This window comes from Anopheles marshallii, chromosome 3 (assembly GCF_943734725.1).
Source record: "Anopheles marshallii chromosome 3, idAnoMarsDA_429_01, whole genome shotgun sequence".
In the NCBI taxonomy this organism is placed as follows: domain Eukaryota; kingdom Metazoa; phylum Arthropoda; class Insecta; order Diptera; family Culicidae; genus Anopheles; species Anopheles marshallii.
In genome coordinates, this window is record NC_071327.1 from 68,858,986 (window position 1) to 68,872,962 (window position 13,977).

A 13,977-nucleotide genomic window follows, 5' to 3' on the forward strand; every position below is an offset into this window, starting at 1 on the left:
ACGGAATGAAAGAAGGTGTCTGAAATGTCTAAAACGGCACATTGGCCCGAAAACGGTTTGCGGCGTTACCAGCAACACAAACGCAAAGTGGGGAAATTAATGCTAAATATCATATCCTTTCGCTTGAACCATCGCCATGCTGCCGTTTTCTTTTGCTTGCCAGATTTGCCGACCATTTAAGTAGCCATTTAGCGCCACTACTTTGCCCTATACTTATAATTTGTACCATCTGTTTACTATTAACAAATCCCCCTCCATCCATCGAATAGTCGGCCCATCGCAGATCACACACGCATACAATCCCAAACACACACACACATGGTGATGCGGTTTGATAGTATATTTATAAAATATGCGTACACTTAAGTATGTTTTTTGTTGGGTTTGTTTTCCGTTTTTTCTTCTCGTTTTTTTTTCTTACTTCTTTGTCATTTAATGTCAATTTTAAACAGCATAATTGGTGCTACTAGTCCGTACTACTAATATACTTTTCACAGTTTCACCGGAAACTTTGAGTTCCAGCTTTCGTGTGTATTGTGGGTGTTCTTTTTTACTTTAAAATTGTTGAAATTGTGTGTTTTTTTCTCTGTTGATGTTTTTTTTTTTTACTAATCACCGTTCGTTTCATGCATTAGGAGTATTAGCAAAGTATGAGACGGAGGTTTTCCATTTTAACATTCAAAACAAAATGGCATCATTCGGGTGTTCCGGCCGGTTAAGGAAGCCGCATGTCAAAAGTGTGGGAAAACTGCCATTAAATTAAGGGGATAATACACTCTGCAAGTTTCTAGAAGCTAATTTCAACACTACGGAGAAAGCTGCTATGTTACATTGTTTGTGTAGGGAAACCCTGTTAGTGAAACGATAACAATATTTAACTTTTCAACATAATCAAAAAATCTTACGTACGATGGTTGATAATATTACAGAAACTAAGGAAAAAATACTAATTTTGTGCGATCTCCGACAGTGGCGGCTCTATTAAAATATCGTCAAACGAGTTTGACACTCCTGAGCGTCAGGAAAGTTGCGGCTAGTTCCGGTAGAGGGCGGTACCGATCGCAATCTATGCAAGCAAGAGATACCGTGCCGAAGGGCCTTTTTTAACCGGATTCATCAAAGTAGGTGGCAATAAATTTTTAGTAATGATTGTGCCCATTCATTATCCGAAAATCAGACAAAAAATTGTCCACCGATCTGCAAATTGCTGTCAGAGATACCGAACTCCACCTGGTGTAGTGGTCGAAGGAGTTGTCAAATAGGCGCCAAATAGTTAAGTTTTTGTAGCTGAAAAACAACGAAATCATGCCCGAAAATCATCATCACTTGCTGATCGCTAGAGTGTACTAAACCCCTTAAACAAGCGCAACCGATAAAAAAAGCGCACGATGCAAGCTGTATGAGTATTGCTGAAGTGAACTGTCACAATATCCAAAGCCTTTCTGTGAGACCTGCTATCTCTCTCTCTTTCTCTTTTAGCACGGAAGCACATTCAACCGCTAGAAATGCTTTTACAAGTTCTTGCGTTTAAGAACAATGGTTAAGTATTTTGTTTTTAATGTACATTTTGGATAAGTAAACTGCTCTGGCTCGCAGAGAACTAGTTGCCGTCAAGGTGTGTACATGCTTCATATGCCACCAACAAAGTGTTGCAGTGGATTGTTTTGTAAAAAGCTTCCACAGAAACAGATATATTTCTGCAAGCAGTTTTAAGCTTATCGCCCTAAATTTGGCTCGCTGTTTTAGTGGGATAACATGTGCGAAAAAAAAAGATAATTCAAGTTCACTCTGATTGCAACGACTGGAGCAAAACCAATCAATCTGCAGATGAAACAACACAAAAAGAAGCAGATAGTATCGAAGCAGAGGAGAGAGTTATCTGACCCCCTTTTTTCTGGACAGTGCATAAAGTGGAGGATTAAAGCATAAACACGCTAACGGATGCGAATGTACAATAGGGAGTTGCGATATTTGTTGATGCGACAATAGACGACGGCAGAAAACAGTTGGCACGTAGCACATCGGGGGAGAGTAAGATGTATAGTTTTGCATATGTTTTACGTTCCACCGATCGTGGATCTCGGAACTGGTTCTATCTACTTCATTGCGTTGACTGCCCTTTTGCAAATCAGGCACACTCCACAAGCGTATACACTAGTATCCCAGCAACAGCAAAACGGTAAGAATATCTCCCACGGCTTAGCCCCGGCGGGTCTTCTTACGCTTAAGTATCGCTGCTTTGTTGCTTATGTTTCGGCGATCACAAAACCGATTGCTAACGGCGGTCGAAAGTACGGACGAAAATGGTATTAATCTGGAAGAGGAGTACACCTATACGACATCGCTTCGAAATGGCGGACACCAAACACCCCGCTAGACGCACTCTTTCACAGTACGGCGGGGCCAACGAACGGTTTGCGAGTTTTGAAATGTTCAATCTTCCTGAGGAAAATCAAGGCAAAATTCGAAAACCCATTATTTGCGGTGTCCGCATCCATCCGCGCGTGCGTAGAAAGATTACTTCCGCTACTACTACCTCGCTTCACTAACACTATTGCTATCTTTAGTGGAATGAATTGACGGAGTATTTGCTCTGTGTGTGTGTGTGGCTGTGTCTGTCTCCAGTAAGTCAGCGATCAACACTAGTTTGTTTTAAATATTAGAAAGAGATGCATGGTTGTGTTGCTATCTTCTTCCCGTTTGATACTTCGCCTCCTGGGCTTGTCTAAAGATATTGCTCCGGTGCGATTACCTTTACCAGGCGACGTCAACGGCCGGGAAATTACAGTGACGCGTACAGCTCGAACCGATGGTGACGTTGAAAGTAACGCCTCAGATAGCTCTGCTCGTACCCGATCGGAGCCCGCTCGACCGTATGACGAACGTTGGGCCGATCGGCACCGGACAGTGCCATCACCACCGGTGGCATCGCGTATCATTCGTGAAGGTTTTTGCTGAGCAGCAAGTTGTTGTGGTGCCCCGACAGATGGCGCACCAGCTCCTGCAGCGTTTCGAAGTACAGCGTACAGAAGCAGCAGGTGTATCGACCGCCCGCCTCCGGCGAGTTGATGATGTTCCGATGCACCGAGCAGAGATGCTTCAGCAGGTGCGCTTTCTGCTTAAACATTGCCACGCACAACCGGCACGCGAACGGCTTTTCGCCGGTGTGGACACGCAGGTGGGTCTTCAGGTTCCAGGACATGCCGAACTGCTTGCCGCAGTACTCGCACCGATATTCGCGCACCGGTGTGTTACCACTGCTTAGGCCACCACCTCCACCACCACCGCCTCCGCTGGCCGTGGAGCCAGACCCGGATCCAGCTAAACTGCTCGCAGCACTGCCACCGCTGCCACCGCACGCGCCACTACCGCCCGACCGAGCACTCAGTACCGCTTCCGCCTGACTGTTTTCGAAGTTCTTCATCTGCTGTATCAGCTCGGCGGGGCTCGTGTCGGTGTTGGCGCTGGCCGCGTGCAAATACGGCACCGCCAGCAGATCCGCCGGCCCGCCGGGCAGTGCCGCCAGGGCAGCGGACGGCCAAGGGTACACGAACGGTGCGACCGCCAGCTTGTTGTCCGCACTGGGCGGACGTATCCGGTTGTTGTTGTTACTGCTGGTGTTGTTGTTGTTGTTGTTATTGCTGGACGAATGGTTGGTACCGAGCGCCGCAATGTCGGTGGGACGGGGTGTACCGGGTGACCCAGGTCGCGCATCTAGTGGAAGGCAAACATCAAGTTGAAACGGAGTCGGTTAGAGGTTGTCTAACTAGCGAAAGGGAGAGCTCCTGGCAATAGCCCAAGGATGTTGTGCGGTGGCCATGGCCTTACCTGGCAGGTACGTCGGTGGTGCCGAGAGGAAGCACTTGCGTGTCCGCAGATCCTCCAAATAGCTGGGCACGAACGGTGGATTCTGTGCCGGCGAGTTGTGAAATCCGGGCCGCCGCTTCCGGTGCGGTGTCACGACATAGTTGTCCGGCGAACCGTGAAGCAGCTCGTGGTCGAGCGGTTTCAACGATTCGGCATCGGACTGTATGTAGTACGCTTTCCGCTTGGTGCGAAACGGGTCCAAATATCGCGTGGGAAGCAAATTCTAGATGTGGAGCAAAGGAAAGGTCAGTCCAGCACTGAGGCTGCCAGCGCAGCGCGGCACACTTGACGGCCCTTACCTTCGTCGGTGCGTTGCCTATCGTTTCGACGTCGATATTGGCATCGTCCGAATCACCGTCCTGGTGTTGCTGCTGTTGCTTCACGATGGACAGATTGACGGGATCGGAAGAGCTGCGCCTTCGGCTGCGTCGCGTCTCGCTGCCACCGGCACTGTTGGGCGTCCGGCTGGTCGCCTCGGCCCGTGCCTCCTCGTCCAGCATGTCGCGATCCTCCACGTCCAGCTCAAAATCTTCGTCATCCTCCGGGTCGGGATCACAGGCGCTACCACCGCTATGCCGGGCGGATGGGGTTCGTCGGTCGACGTTGGACGTGCGGGATGCGTCCACCGTACCGTCCCCTCCTCTGCTGCTGCTCGATTCACTTCTTGCCTCACCCACCGTACTGCCACCTTCGTCACCGACGGTTCCACTTCCCCCGCCGCCCGGTGCGCTCCCGCCACCGTCGTCCTCATCGTGCCGATTGATCTGCTGCAGGTTGTTGTTGCTTTTGATGATGGCCTCCTCGACCTCGTCCATGTAATCGGTATCCTCGCGATCGCCGCCATCTTCCGAGCTGCCCGCGGAATGGTGCTCCCGTTTCACCCTTACCTTCCGGCTGGCGGGACTACCGTCCCGGGATCCCGCACGGTCCTGCTGGCTTTTCGTGCGCCTTCGACGATGATCTAGTGCGCCAATACCCTCATTCCGGTTGATGTCCACCAAGGGTTCTGACTTTTGTGATTCTACAGAGCGATAGAGAGAAGAAAAAACATTATTTGTTTCCGTTCTCGACATCCTTGGTCTTTGACTTCCGCCACCACTTACCACTGTCATTGGAGCAGTCGGAGTTTTTCCATATGCTCGGCTTAATTTGTAATAACGCTAAGAGATCTTGCAGATGGTGCACCTCGTTGGCGGGTACATACACTTGGCCGGAGTACAGGAAGTCGAGCAGCAGCCGGAAGTAGCATACCTGCACATCCGGAAAGTAGACGGTCGTTTCGCCCTCCAGCATCGGGGTCTCTTCCAATATCATGCTGCACCGCAGAGTAAAACAGTTCCAAAACAAAACCAAAAATTCCATTTACAATTCAAACGCATGCTCGGTCCGGTGGCGGGTGACTCTTACCGTATGAGTGGACTGGCAGCGGCCAGTACCAGCTTGTGTGCCCGCACAGTCTCCTTGCCATCGCAGATGAGTAGCAGATCGGTCGCATGCTCTCCGCGAAATGCTGCACCAATTTCCTGGAGTATGCACTCGCCGTGTTTGCTATAGTGCAGCATCAGCATTCTAACTGCAAGCGGAACAAATGAAGGACAACAAACCGTGTTAAAGAAAGGAGATATTTGGGGTGAGTAATGAATATCCTAGTGTTCTTCTAAGTGGTTTCCCGATTATCATAGATTGTCGATGGTCTACTAGCTTTGGTGATACACTATTTAATGCATTTGGCGAGCACGCGAGCTCAAACCTTTAATGCTTCGTTCTTTTATTTGTTAAAAATATACTGCTTATTCAAACAATGTACATTCTTATCTTCATCAGCAAGATTAGGATGGACAGTTCGGTAATATATAATGGAGTCAAACATAAAAGTCATTTCAAGAGTAGTTGGGAATCTCTGTTGTTAATGTAATGCTTATTTTTTACATTAAAATAAATAATAAATAGACTCTTCTTTATATACTCTCTTTTAAATATAGATTTGACAATAAAACTCCAACAGAAGCAGGTGTTATTAGTGAAGTCTTTAAAGCAGTCTGTGCCATAATTGCACAGCCACCGTGTAAAATCTTAAGCGATACATAATAAAAATTGTTTGCAAAGTTATAAGGTTTTGGAAAAACTTACGCTGTTTACAATTTCATCATATATTTTACAATTTTATCAAACAGCTCAATATTTCATATTGATATCTTGATAAGTGCAGAGATCACCAGACCAAACTAGAAAAAAGTTTCAATAATTTATAATGGTTTCTGAAAAATTGTGCAAAATTTTCACAATTACCATCAATTTTTGCAAATTTTTAAATGTTGCTATAATTTTTGCACAAACCATGACACAAATGTGTCACTCTAATTAGCATCATTAACTGCATGGGTAAATGGGTAAATAAAAGAGTTTTTTTCCATATTTTATATGAAAAATGCTATAATAGTTACAATTTTCACTGAAAACAGGAAAAACGATATTTCTTCAGTGATCCTCAAGTGCTATAAAATGGATGCAAGCCTTCGCCGACGCGCCCGACTAGCAGTGACATGAACCAATTTCAGCGATTCCTGCACATTTGCTCGTTGAAATCTATTTGCCGTCAACCTGGTTAGTACATACAGGCTGCGTATGTACACACATATGTTTGTTCCACTCTGGTGCATCGGGCAGTCGTAAGTATCTTCCGTTGCATTTCGGCGAACGTTTCGTGCATTCCCGTTGCGTGCCGTATTATCAACACCCAAAGCCAAGCGCACGCGTACTAACGCCGATGGGTGCGGAATGTGTCGGCAAGCAGAGCAAACAAAAACCCAAACAATGGTGCACAAAGTGCGGCAGCTACAAATGCCAAATCCAATGTCATCGTGGCGCAATGCCGCGCACCGCCAGCGTTGTCAGTAATGGTAAGGGGTACATTATGTCTTTGGCCACTCACAAGGCAAACCACCAGCGGGCACAACACATGGGGGTAGTGCTTTTTTTGGGGGTTGATTGATATTCACCAGAGGAATAACCAAATTTGACACTTGAAAACGAAAAAAAAAATAACACCCCATTCTCTGCTATCCCGAAGGACTTGAGGTCAAACGCCTTTCCGAGTGTATCCATTATGCAATGCAAACGTGCGAACCCTCCGGTGGGTGAGATTGTGTGAGGCGCAAGCTCCCGATCGCGGTTCGTTTCGTGCGCTGTTTCCACCCGCGATGTGGCCGGTGTTATTTGCACACGAGGAAAGCAAACGTACGAGTGTCACACACACTCAAAATCACATTCCGCTCATGGTCATGGATTGCACACGATGGGGACACGACATTGGCCTTCGGTGCGTGTTCGTTTTTATCGCATTTTGGAGAGTTCCTTCGTGATCCACCACCTGCCACCGCATCGAACGCGGGCCATCGATGCCAAAATGGTGAAAACCACCCCTCCCCTCCGTGTGCTGTTGGGTAAACGTGACCGTGAAAGCTGACAAAACGCACACCATCGTCCTGGGCATTGCCGTCACGAAAAGGGAAGCACAAACGCGCGCGCGTTCACCTTCGTGACACGCTTGTCCTTCGCCGCGGTTACGGCGGTGTCGTAACATGGCACGCACGTCCATGTGTCTCACGGTGCGTAAATTCGAAAGTCACTCCACAATCAGTCAAGCCTCGGTTCGTCACTGAAATTGTCACTAGGACGCCGCACTAAGGACGTCCGATTAATGGCATTTCTGGCGGGGCAGAAACGGAGGGCCCAATATGACACACATTGCCGGATCGGTGGGTCGGCAAGCTTCCTTCCTAGCCGGGTGTGTGACCTTCGAGGGTGCGGAATGAGGGTAGACGAGATCACTTTCTAGTTTTTATCATCATTTGCAAGCGAAAAGCTAGCGGCAACGACCAGGAAGGCAGACAAGAAAGAAGGACGGCCACGAAAGCACGAATGCTGTTGGTGCGCCCATCCCCGAGTTGCCCACATACATTGCGTATGTGTATGGTACTCGCTGATGCGGATGGGGGGAGGGGGCGAGATCTGCGGCAGCGTACGGTGAGTCAAGTCCAAGGTCATAATGAACCTTCTTGCGAGAGGAAATGCTTTGAAGCGAGACGAACGATACGGTGGTGAGTGTTCTTTCGCCGATCTTTTCACCCAACCACACCAAATTTAAGATCCACCCGTACCGTGCCGCTCTCCACACCGCCAACCACCGTTTGGTTGTGGACCTCTCGTTTTTGGCCCGAACGTCTGTGGTATTTTTGCTCCAGACACGCAACCAGCAGCCACTTTACCATTGCGGGATTATTCATCCACAACATTTTGTCTGTGCTGTAGCCGAGTTCGGTGCCTTAAAGCACTTTTTTTTGTGCAAATTCAAAACTAAGTTGCTTTAAAAAATTACTTAAAGAACAATCATAACATATTTTTATAGTAAAACAAATTATAGCAAACCATTATATATCAGAAGTCGAAAGACTTGAAGTGCTTACATCACAAAATTTGTGCCCTCCAATGCTTCTTTGTGCTGTCCGAGACGGAGAAAAAGTAAAACTGCAGTTATTAGCATGTTCTGTTATGACAATTCACACATCAATTCTTGATGGAATTCAAATTCTGGAGCAAAAGCCTTAAAACTGTGCGGCTTGGGAACTCGTAGGTGAATGTCACTGTCAGTGCACTGCTTCACCGAATGCACTCTACGAAACGATGAAGGTGGCAATGTGTTGTCGTGAAAGAGTTTTGTTCATTTGCGTTTATATTAAATACAGTCAGTCCTCGAGATACACTATTATAGCAACCCACTATAATCTATGAGACATCCGCGTATCTCGCTTTTCCGCAAAAACTAATGTTTTATATGACAAAGAAGGGGATTTTCAACCATTTTTTTTTATCTTTTTGTCCAAATTGTGTGCTATAAATTAACTCAGCTGTCAAATTTTCAAAACTAACCTATCACCGAATCTGCGTTTAAGAGGAACCGTCTATCTTGGGGACGGCTTATACTTATACAGTCGAACGTCGATTATCCGTGCTCATCGGGACTTGACCGATGGAGAAACAGCGGACAACACGGATAAAAGGTACAACTCTTGTTCTTCTTTCTGTGACCAGCATCCTGGACTCACCGCAAGAAAGGTACTCCTGAGTTGTGAAGAGACCGGATTTTTAGAACAATTGTACGGTTTTTTCTGCATTCGGGTTTATGGAAAGAATATTAAGTTTTTATAAGTTACGAAGCTTAAATTTACGAAAGTTTTTATTGAAATAAAAACTAACTTAAATAAACAAATAATATGTTGTTATTGTTGGAATCAAGAGTTATCTTGAACATTAAACTTTTATAGAAAAGATCCCGATAAATCCTTGAGGTTTTTCCTAAATCTTGTCTAAATCTGGTAGAGTGGCAAAGGTTTCTATAACAGCGATTGAAAAAAAAATGATCAACAGAAAGCACAATTCATTGCTGTGCTGTGGTATGTTCTAACAATCCAACAAAAATCAGATCAGTCGTAAGTCAAAACATGAAATATAACCCTTGTACTAAAAACCCAACTACACCGCCATGTTGTCCAGCACCGTTCACCTACTCACTAGTTGCAGTCGCGTTTCTAACTTCGTACGGAATCGTACAAACAGAGTCCACAAATAAAAACTAGTCCTTCCAAATGGATGGTCTCGCGAAACCGATCCGTTCAAGGTCACTCGCTCTGCAGGGCTCCTTGCAGCCGTACCCTACCGAGAAAGGCACAACGATTGGTTTGCGTCTCGCTTGAAAATGCGAGCGTCTCGAACCCAACGCCAGCATCGCAGGACAGCGCGGGAAAGGAAAAACTTTCCATCGAAAGGCTACCACCGACCAGCCTGCCTGTCCCGGGGTCCCCCTCCCTCGGGGGTCTATCCCGAACGTTGGCAAAACACACGACGTTGCTTTTACTTTTTGTCCGCGCGCGAGATTGTATTTCGGTGCGCCTTTTTGCACATTCGTCGTCGCCGCCGCCGTCTGCGATCTGATTTCCTCTATGATTATGTGTGAGTGTGTGTGATTTTTTTTTTGGGGGGGGTACATGATTTATTCGCACAGTTTTTTGTTAGCATAGACGCATACACAAGCAGGCTGGGTGTTGGGTCGGATTAGCGAGGTGAGGTGGCGGTGAACGCAAGGGGCACACGAATGGATGTCAACCCTGCGGTAACCTATTAACCGGTTTATGTGCGTTTATTACGCACACATCTGATCGCAACGTGCTCTCTTTCGCGCTTCATTCGTTTCTCCCTAGCAGTCCTTCAATTTCCCTGTGAGTGTTTTTTTTTTCGTTCGTTTCTAGCGAGATGCACTCAACCATCATCGCGGTGTGCTTAGATGTGCAAAACCCTTGCTCTGGGGCTGTTTAAATTTGACTAACACATCGCAGCCTGCTGTGATGGCCAGCTTTCGGGTAGATGGATGGGCGGTGTTGGCGGAACCACTACACGCTCACACACACACACACTAACATTTAGACAGGCGTATATAATGTAGGTCTCTTCATCCTTTTGGTGCACAGCGCCCGCATATCATCAGGGGGGGGGGGGGGGTTATGGAACACACCACATGAATCACGGAACCTGGACGACGGACGTCACCCAATTGGCTTGCCAGCATCCAGTGATTCGAACGCGGAAGGTGAGTCACGCGACTCTTTTTATAGCAGCACTTTTATAGCATTTCGCGAATGCATTTATGATTATTGCCGGAACAATTTCTCGGTGGGCAAAGAACATTCGCAACCCCTCCACGCAACACACACCCAAATTGCTTCATTTCTTCATTACACGCGCACTCACTCATGGGTGTGTGTGTGTGTGCGGATCAGCAGCGGCAGACAGGAAACCCTACCCTTTCGCAACGCTGCCCGGTTTGCGAGCAGCGAGCAACATGTGAGATTGTTGCACAAGCGAAACGAAGAAGAGAGTGAACGGGGGGGGAGAAGGGGAGGGCTGTTGGCTGCTTCACCCCGCCATTGTGGGTCTGTGGCACCCCGCACAACCAGACTTTCACGGTTTGCACCGACTTTTCAAGGTCACACATTCTCTTGTTTCGTTCGGCTGCTTCGTTTTAGCCGCGTCTTTCCATTTTTTCGCTGTTGTTGCTTTCGGTCTTGCCGATGTGCAGCGAACGAAGCGAACACTTGGCCAGCGTGCCTTCAGACACGGGGCTCAGCTTCTTCGCACGACTTAGACGCAGCAGACTCCTCTTCCTCCCCCCCTTTTTCTAACCTCTTCTCTGCTCTTTTGGCCTTTCTCTACCCTTTCTTGGTACGTATTTTCGCAGTTTTCTTCTGTCGCTGCGCGATCTGGGCCCTGCTGCTGCGGCCGCCGCTCTTCGCAGAACTTTGGAGCGTATGTTTCGGGGGTTTGGTGGATGTATGTTGTTTTTTTGCCAATCTTCTATTCAAATCCATTCCATTCCGTCCCTCTCCTGCCCGCTTATCTCGTGGCCGATGCGCGTATAGTAGATGCACAAGAGAGATTATGGCCGCCTCTCGGCGATTATTTCACTCACCAAAACACACGTCCTCGCGCCGGTTCCTGCGCACCGACCGTCTGGACTTTTTCCTTTTCTTTCTTTCTTCGGTCATTTCGGTGCTGATTTTTGTCGGTTTGCGCAAAAAACCTATCCATCTTGGCCGCATTTCCCGATCCTGGCCGCATAGACCCCCTCTCCCGCACCCCACCCCTTTCCTTCCCATTCGGTGGGGTTTCGTTCTGATCGTTGCGGATGATCGAGAGAATGCAGGGAGAAGCAAGCAGGCACTTCTTAAGACTGACCGCATGTTGTGGAACCGGTTTACCCTCGGCTGACATTTCTTCGCTTCGGACGCACAGTGGAAAGCACACCGAAGGAGAGTTGCCCTGGATTTGTGTGCGTGTTTTTTTTCCTTCTCTTGTTTTTGCTCAGTTTGAATATGCGATTTTTTTTTGTATTGTACAATTGTCTGCTCCGGTTTTCGTTCTTTGCTGCGAGGTGAAAATATTCCTGCCGTGTTTGGTGTGTTTTAAACTTGAGCGAGCGATGAAATTTAAATTTTGACAAATTTTTGTAAATTCTTGATTTACTAAAATGACTGGGCGTTTAAACGAATATAAACGAACGAATTTCTACGAAAATTACAATGAAAGTACACAAACTAAAACGAAAATCTAAAGAAAATAACAAAAAGCTGTATACTAACAGCAAATATAATACAAATACACATAAGGAAAGAATATAAAAACATAAAACTTGAATTAGAGAAGCACATGAAGCATTTTTTTGGCAAAGTAAATACAATGGAAATAAAAACGAAAAACAACAGAAAAAGAAAAGAAAATATAATTTAACTTAAAATTAACAACAACTCTAAGAAAAAAATGGCAAATAAAGTGATATAATAACAAAGAACCAAGAAAAATCATAATCTAAAACAAACGGACACAAAAAAAAAATAAGTAGAAACCCCTGAGAACAAAAGCAAACGGCAAAAAAAATCAAAGGATTCAAATCAATATACAACGAAAAAATAAGCAATACTAATAGGGGTTTAATTACCTAAAATAGATAAACTAAAAAAGCAAACGATAGAGAAACAAACCCGACAAATCTAATGTAATAGGGACTGTCAATATTTTTGTTGATGTTTGTAATTTTTATTAACAACAAATTAACTTAAAATAAAGCGTCTATTGTTCTTCCACGTAGGTCGATATAGTGTCACTGTAGGTACCAGAACGACACGACTGTTAGAGCCGTGTTCTACGCGCCAATTTGATTTCCGTTTCCCGACAGCTAAAAAGATCCGAGGTGAGCTGAGCCCGTATCGTGATGATCATTATAAACGCCCTTGCTTGCTTTTTTTATTGCTAACTCCCGCTGCCAGATACACATCTGTCATCTGTTCATCGCTGAGCGCGGAACGTCGGTTTTCGTCCAAAAACGGTGCAAAACATTCTAATGAACGCACAAAATTAAAGCCGCCCGTAATGGCGACCATCGACCAGCATCCACCGAACGGTCAATTTAGTTCCCTTGGACAGCACACCAGCCCCCAATCCTCCCCCCCCCGGACCGGTCGGTGTTGCGCATCGAAAATCGCGTTTCGCCGCCCCCGGGAACCGAACAATTACGAATGCAATTGTTTTGCATTTCATATCGCAAACCGGCCCTCTCGCCCTGCCGATGCCACGAAAGAAGAATGTCCTGCCTTTTTTTTGCTTGTTTGTTTGGTGGTTCTGCTTCAAGATTCCTACTTGAGTGCTTGAGCGGGCGCGCTCGTGCTCATAACGCGCCACGAATAGGGCGACTGATTGGAAGCTGGAAGTGGAAAATGGAATTAGAATTTTGTGTCATTTTCGAACCGAACCGCGACGGAAACGGAGTCCACCCGCTCCCGGATTGGATTGCATCGAAGCGCAATCACGCCGCCGGGTTTTGCAATGACTAAAATTGGATCGCTCCCTTTCGCACCCACCCACCCCTGCAAATCTTCTCCGAGTTCTAGGAGTGGTTGGCCGCAGGGGGTAATACCATCCCCGTCATCATCCAGCAGCTGGTACCGCCAGCGCGCGATTGGCGAACCAGAAACAAGCAAAACAAAAAAAAAAAAACGAGGAAGGGAATTAAAATATTTTGCCGCGCAAACCCCGATGGCAGCGGCGGCCCCGAACATGAAAGCCAACGCTCGCTCGAAAGGGCGCGCAAAGTTAGAAAAATGAGGCGAAAAACGCTCCCGCAATAGAAAGATTTGCAATTTGCGTACGCGACGTTTCGGAAAACCCCCGGGGAGAGGGGAGGAGGGGGGTGGGGGGGGGGGGGGGGTAGTGTTTGCATTTACGACGCGGCACTCAACAAATACGCCAAAAGCCATACACATCCAACCCATTTAGGCATTTTGGGTTTGGGTTTTCTTGTGGGTGGGACAGCGCCCACTGTGCCACCGCATCGGCAACAGCAACTCCCTCCCTCCGGTACGACCAGGTACGGTGTGTGGTTCCCTGCGCCGACCGGGCGTAACTCTTCTTGTGTTCTCACTCTGCCACTCACGCTGACTCTGCCCTCCGGTCGATCGTTTGTGCAACACGTGGGAACGCGACGATCGTACCAAAGGGAAACAA

General features: G+C 47.1%; 1 protein-coding gene across 1 annotated transcript; it reads right to left on the reverse strand.

The window, feature by feature from the left end:
• Window positions 1–2,935: 2,935 nt before the first annotated feature.
• LOC128714128 (transcription factor Ken 2) lies at window positions 2,936–5,435 on the reverse strand. Its single transcript, XM_053809003.1, has 5 exons — window positions 5,275–5,435; window positions 4,971–5,182; window positions 4,167–4,888; window positions 3,829–4,090; window positions 2,936–3,714 (listed from the first exon to the last, which is right to left on the reverse strand). The coding sequence occupies exons 1-5, from the start codon at window positions 5,433–5,435 to the stop codon at window positions 2,936–2,938; spliced, it is 2,136 nt and encodes a 711-aa protein (XP_053664978.1).
• Window positions 5,436–13,977: the final 8,542 nt, after the last annotated feature.

Excerpts from the sequence above, each read along its gene's own strand:
- LOC128714128 (XM_053809003.1), bottom strand. The coding sequence starts at position 5,435 with ATGCTGATGCTGCACTATAGCAAACACGGCGAGTGCATACTCCAGGAA. Across the intron at positions 5,183-5,274 it reads GCTGCCAGTCCACTCATACG|CATGATATTGGAAGAGACCC; the intron begins GTAAGAGTCACC and ends TCTGCGGTGCAG. Across the intron at positions 3,715-3,828 it reads ACCACCGACGTACCTGCCAG|ATGCGCGACCTGGGTCACCC; the intron begins GTAAGGCCATGG and ends GCCTTCCACTAG.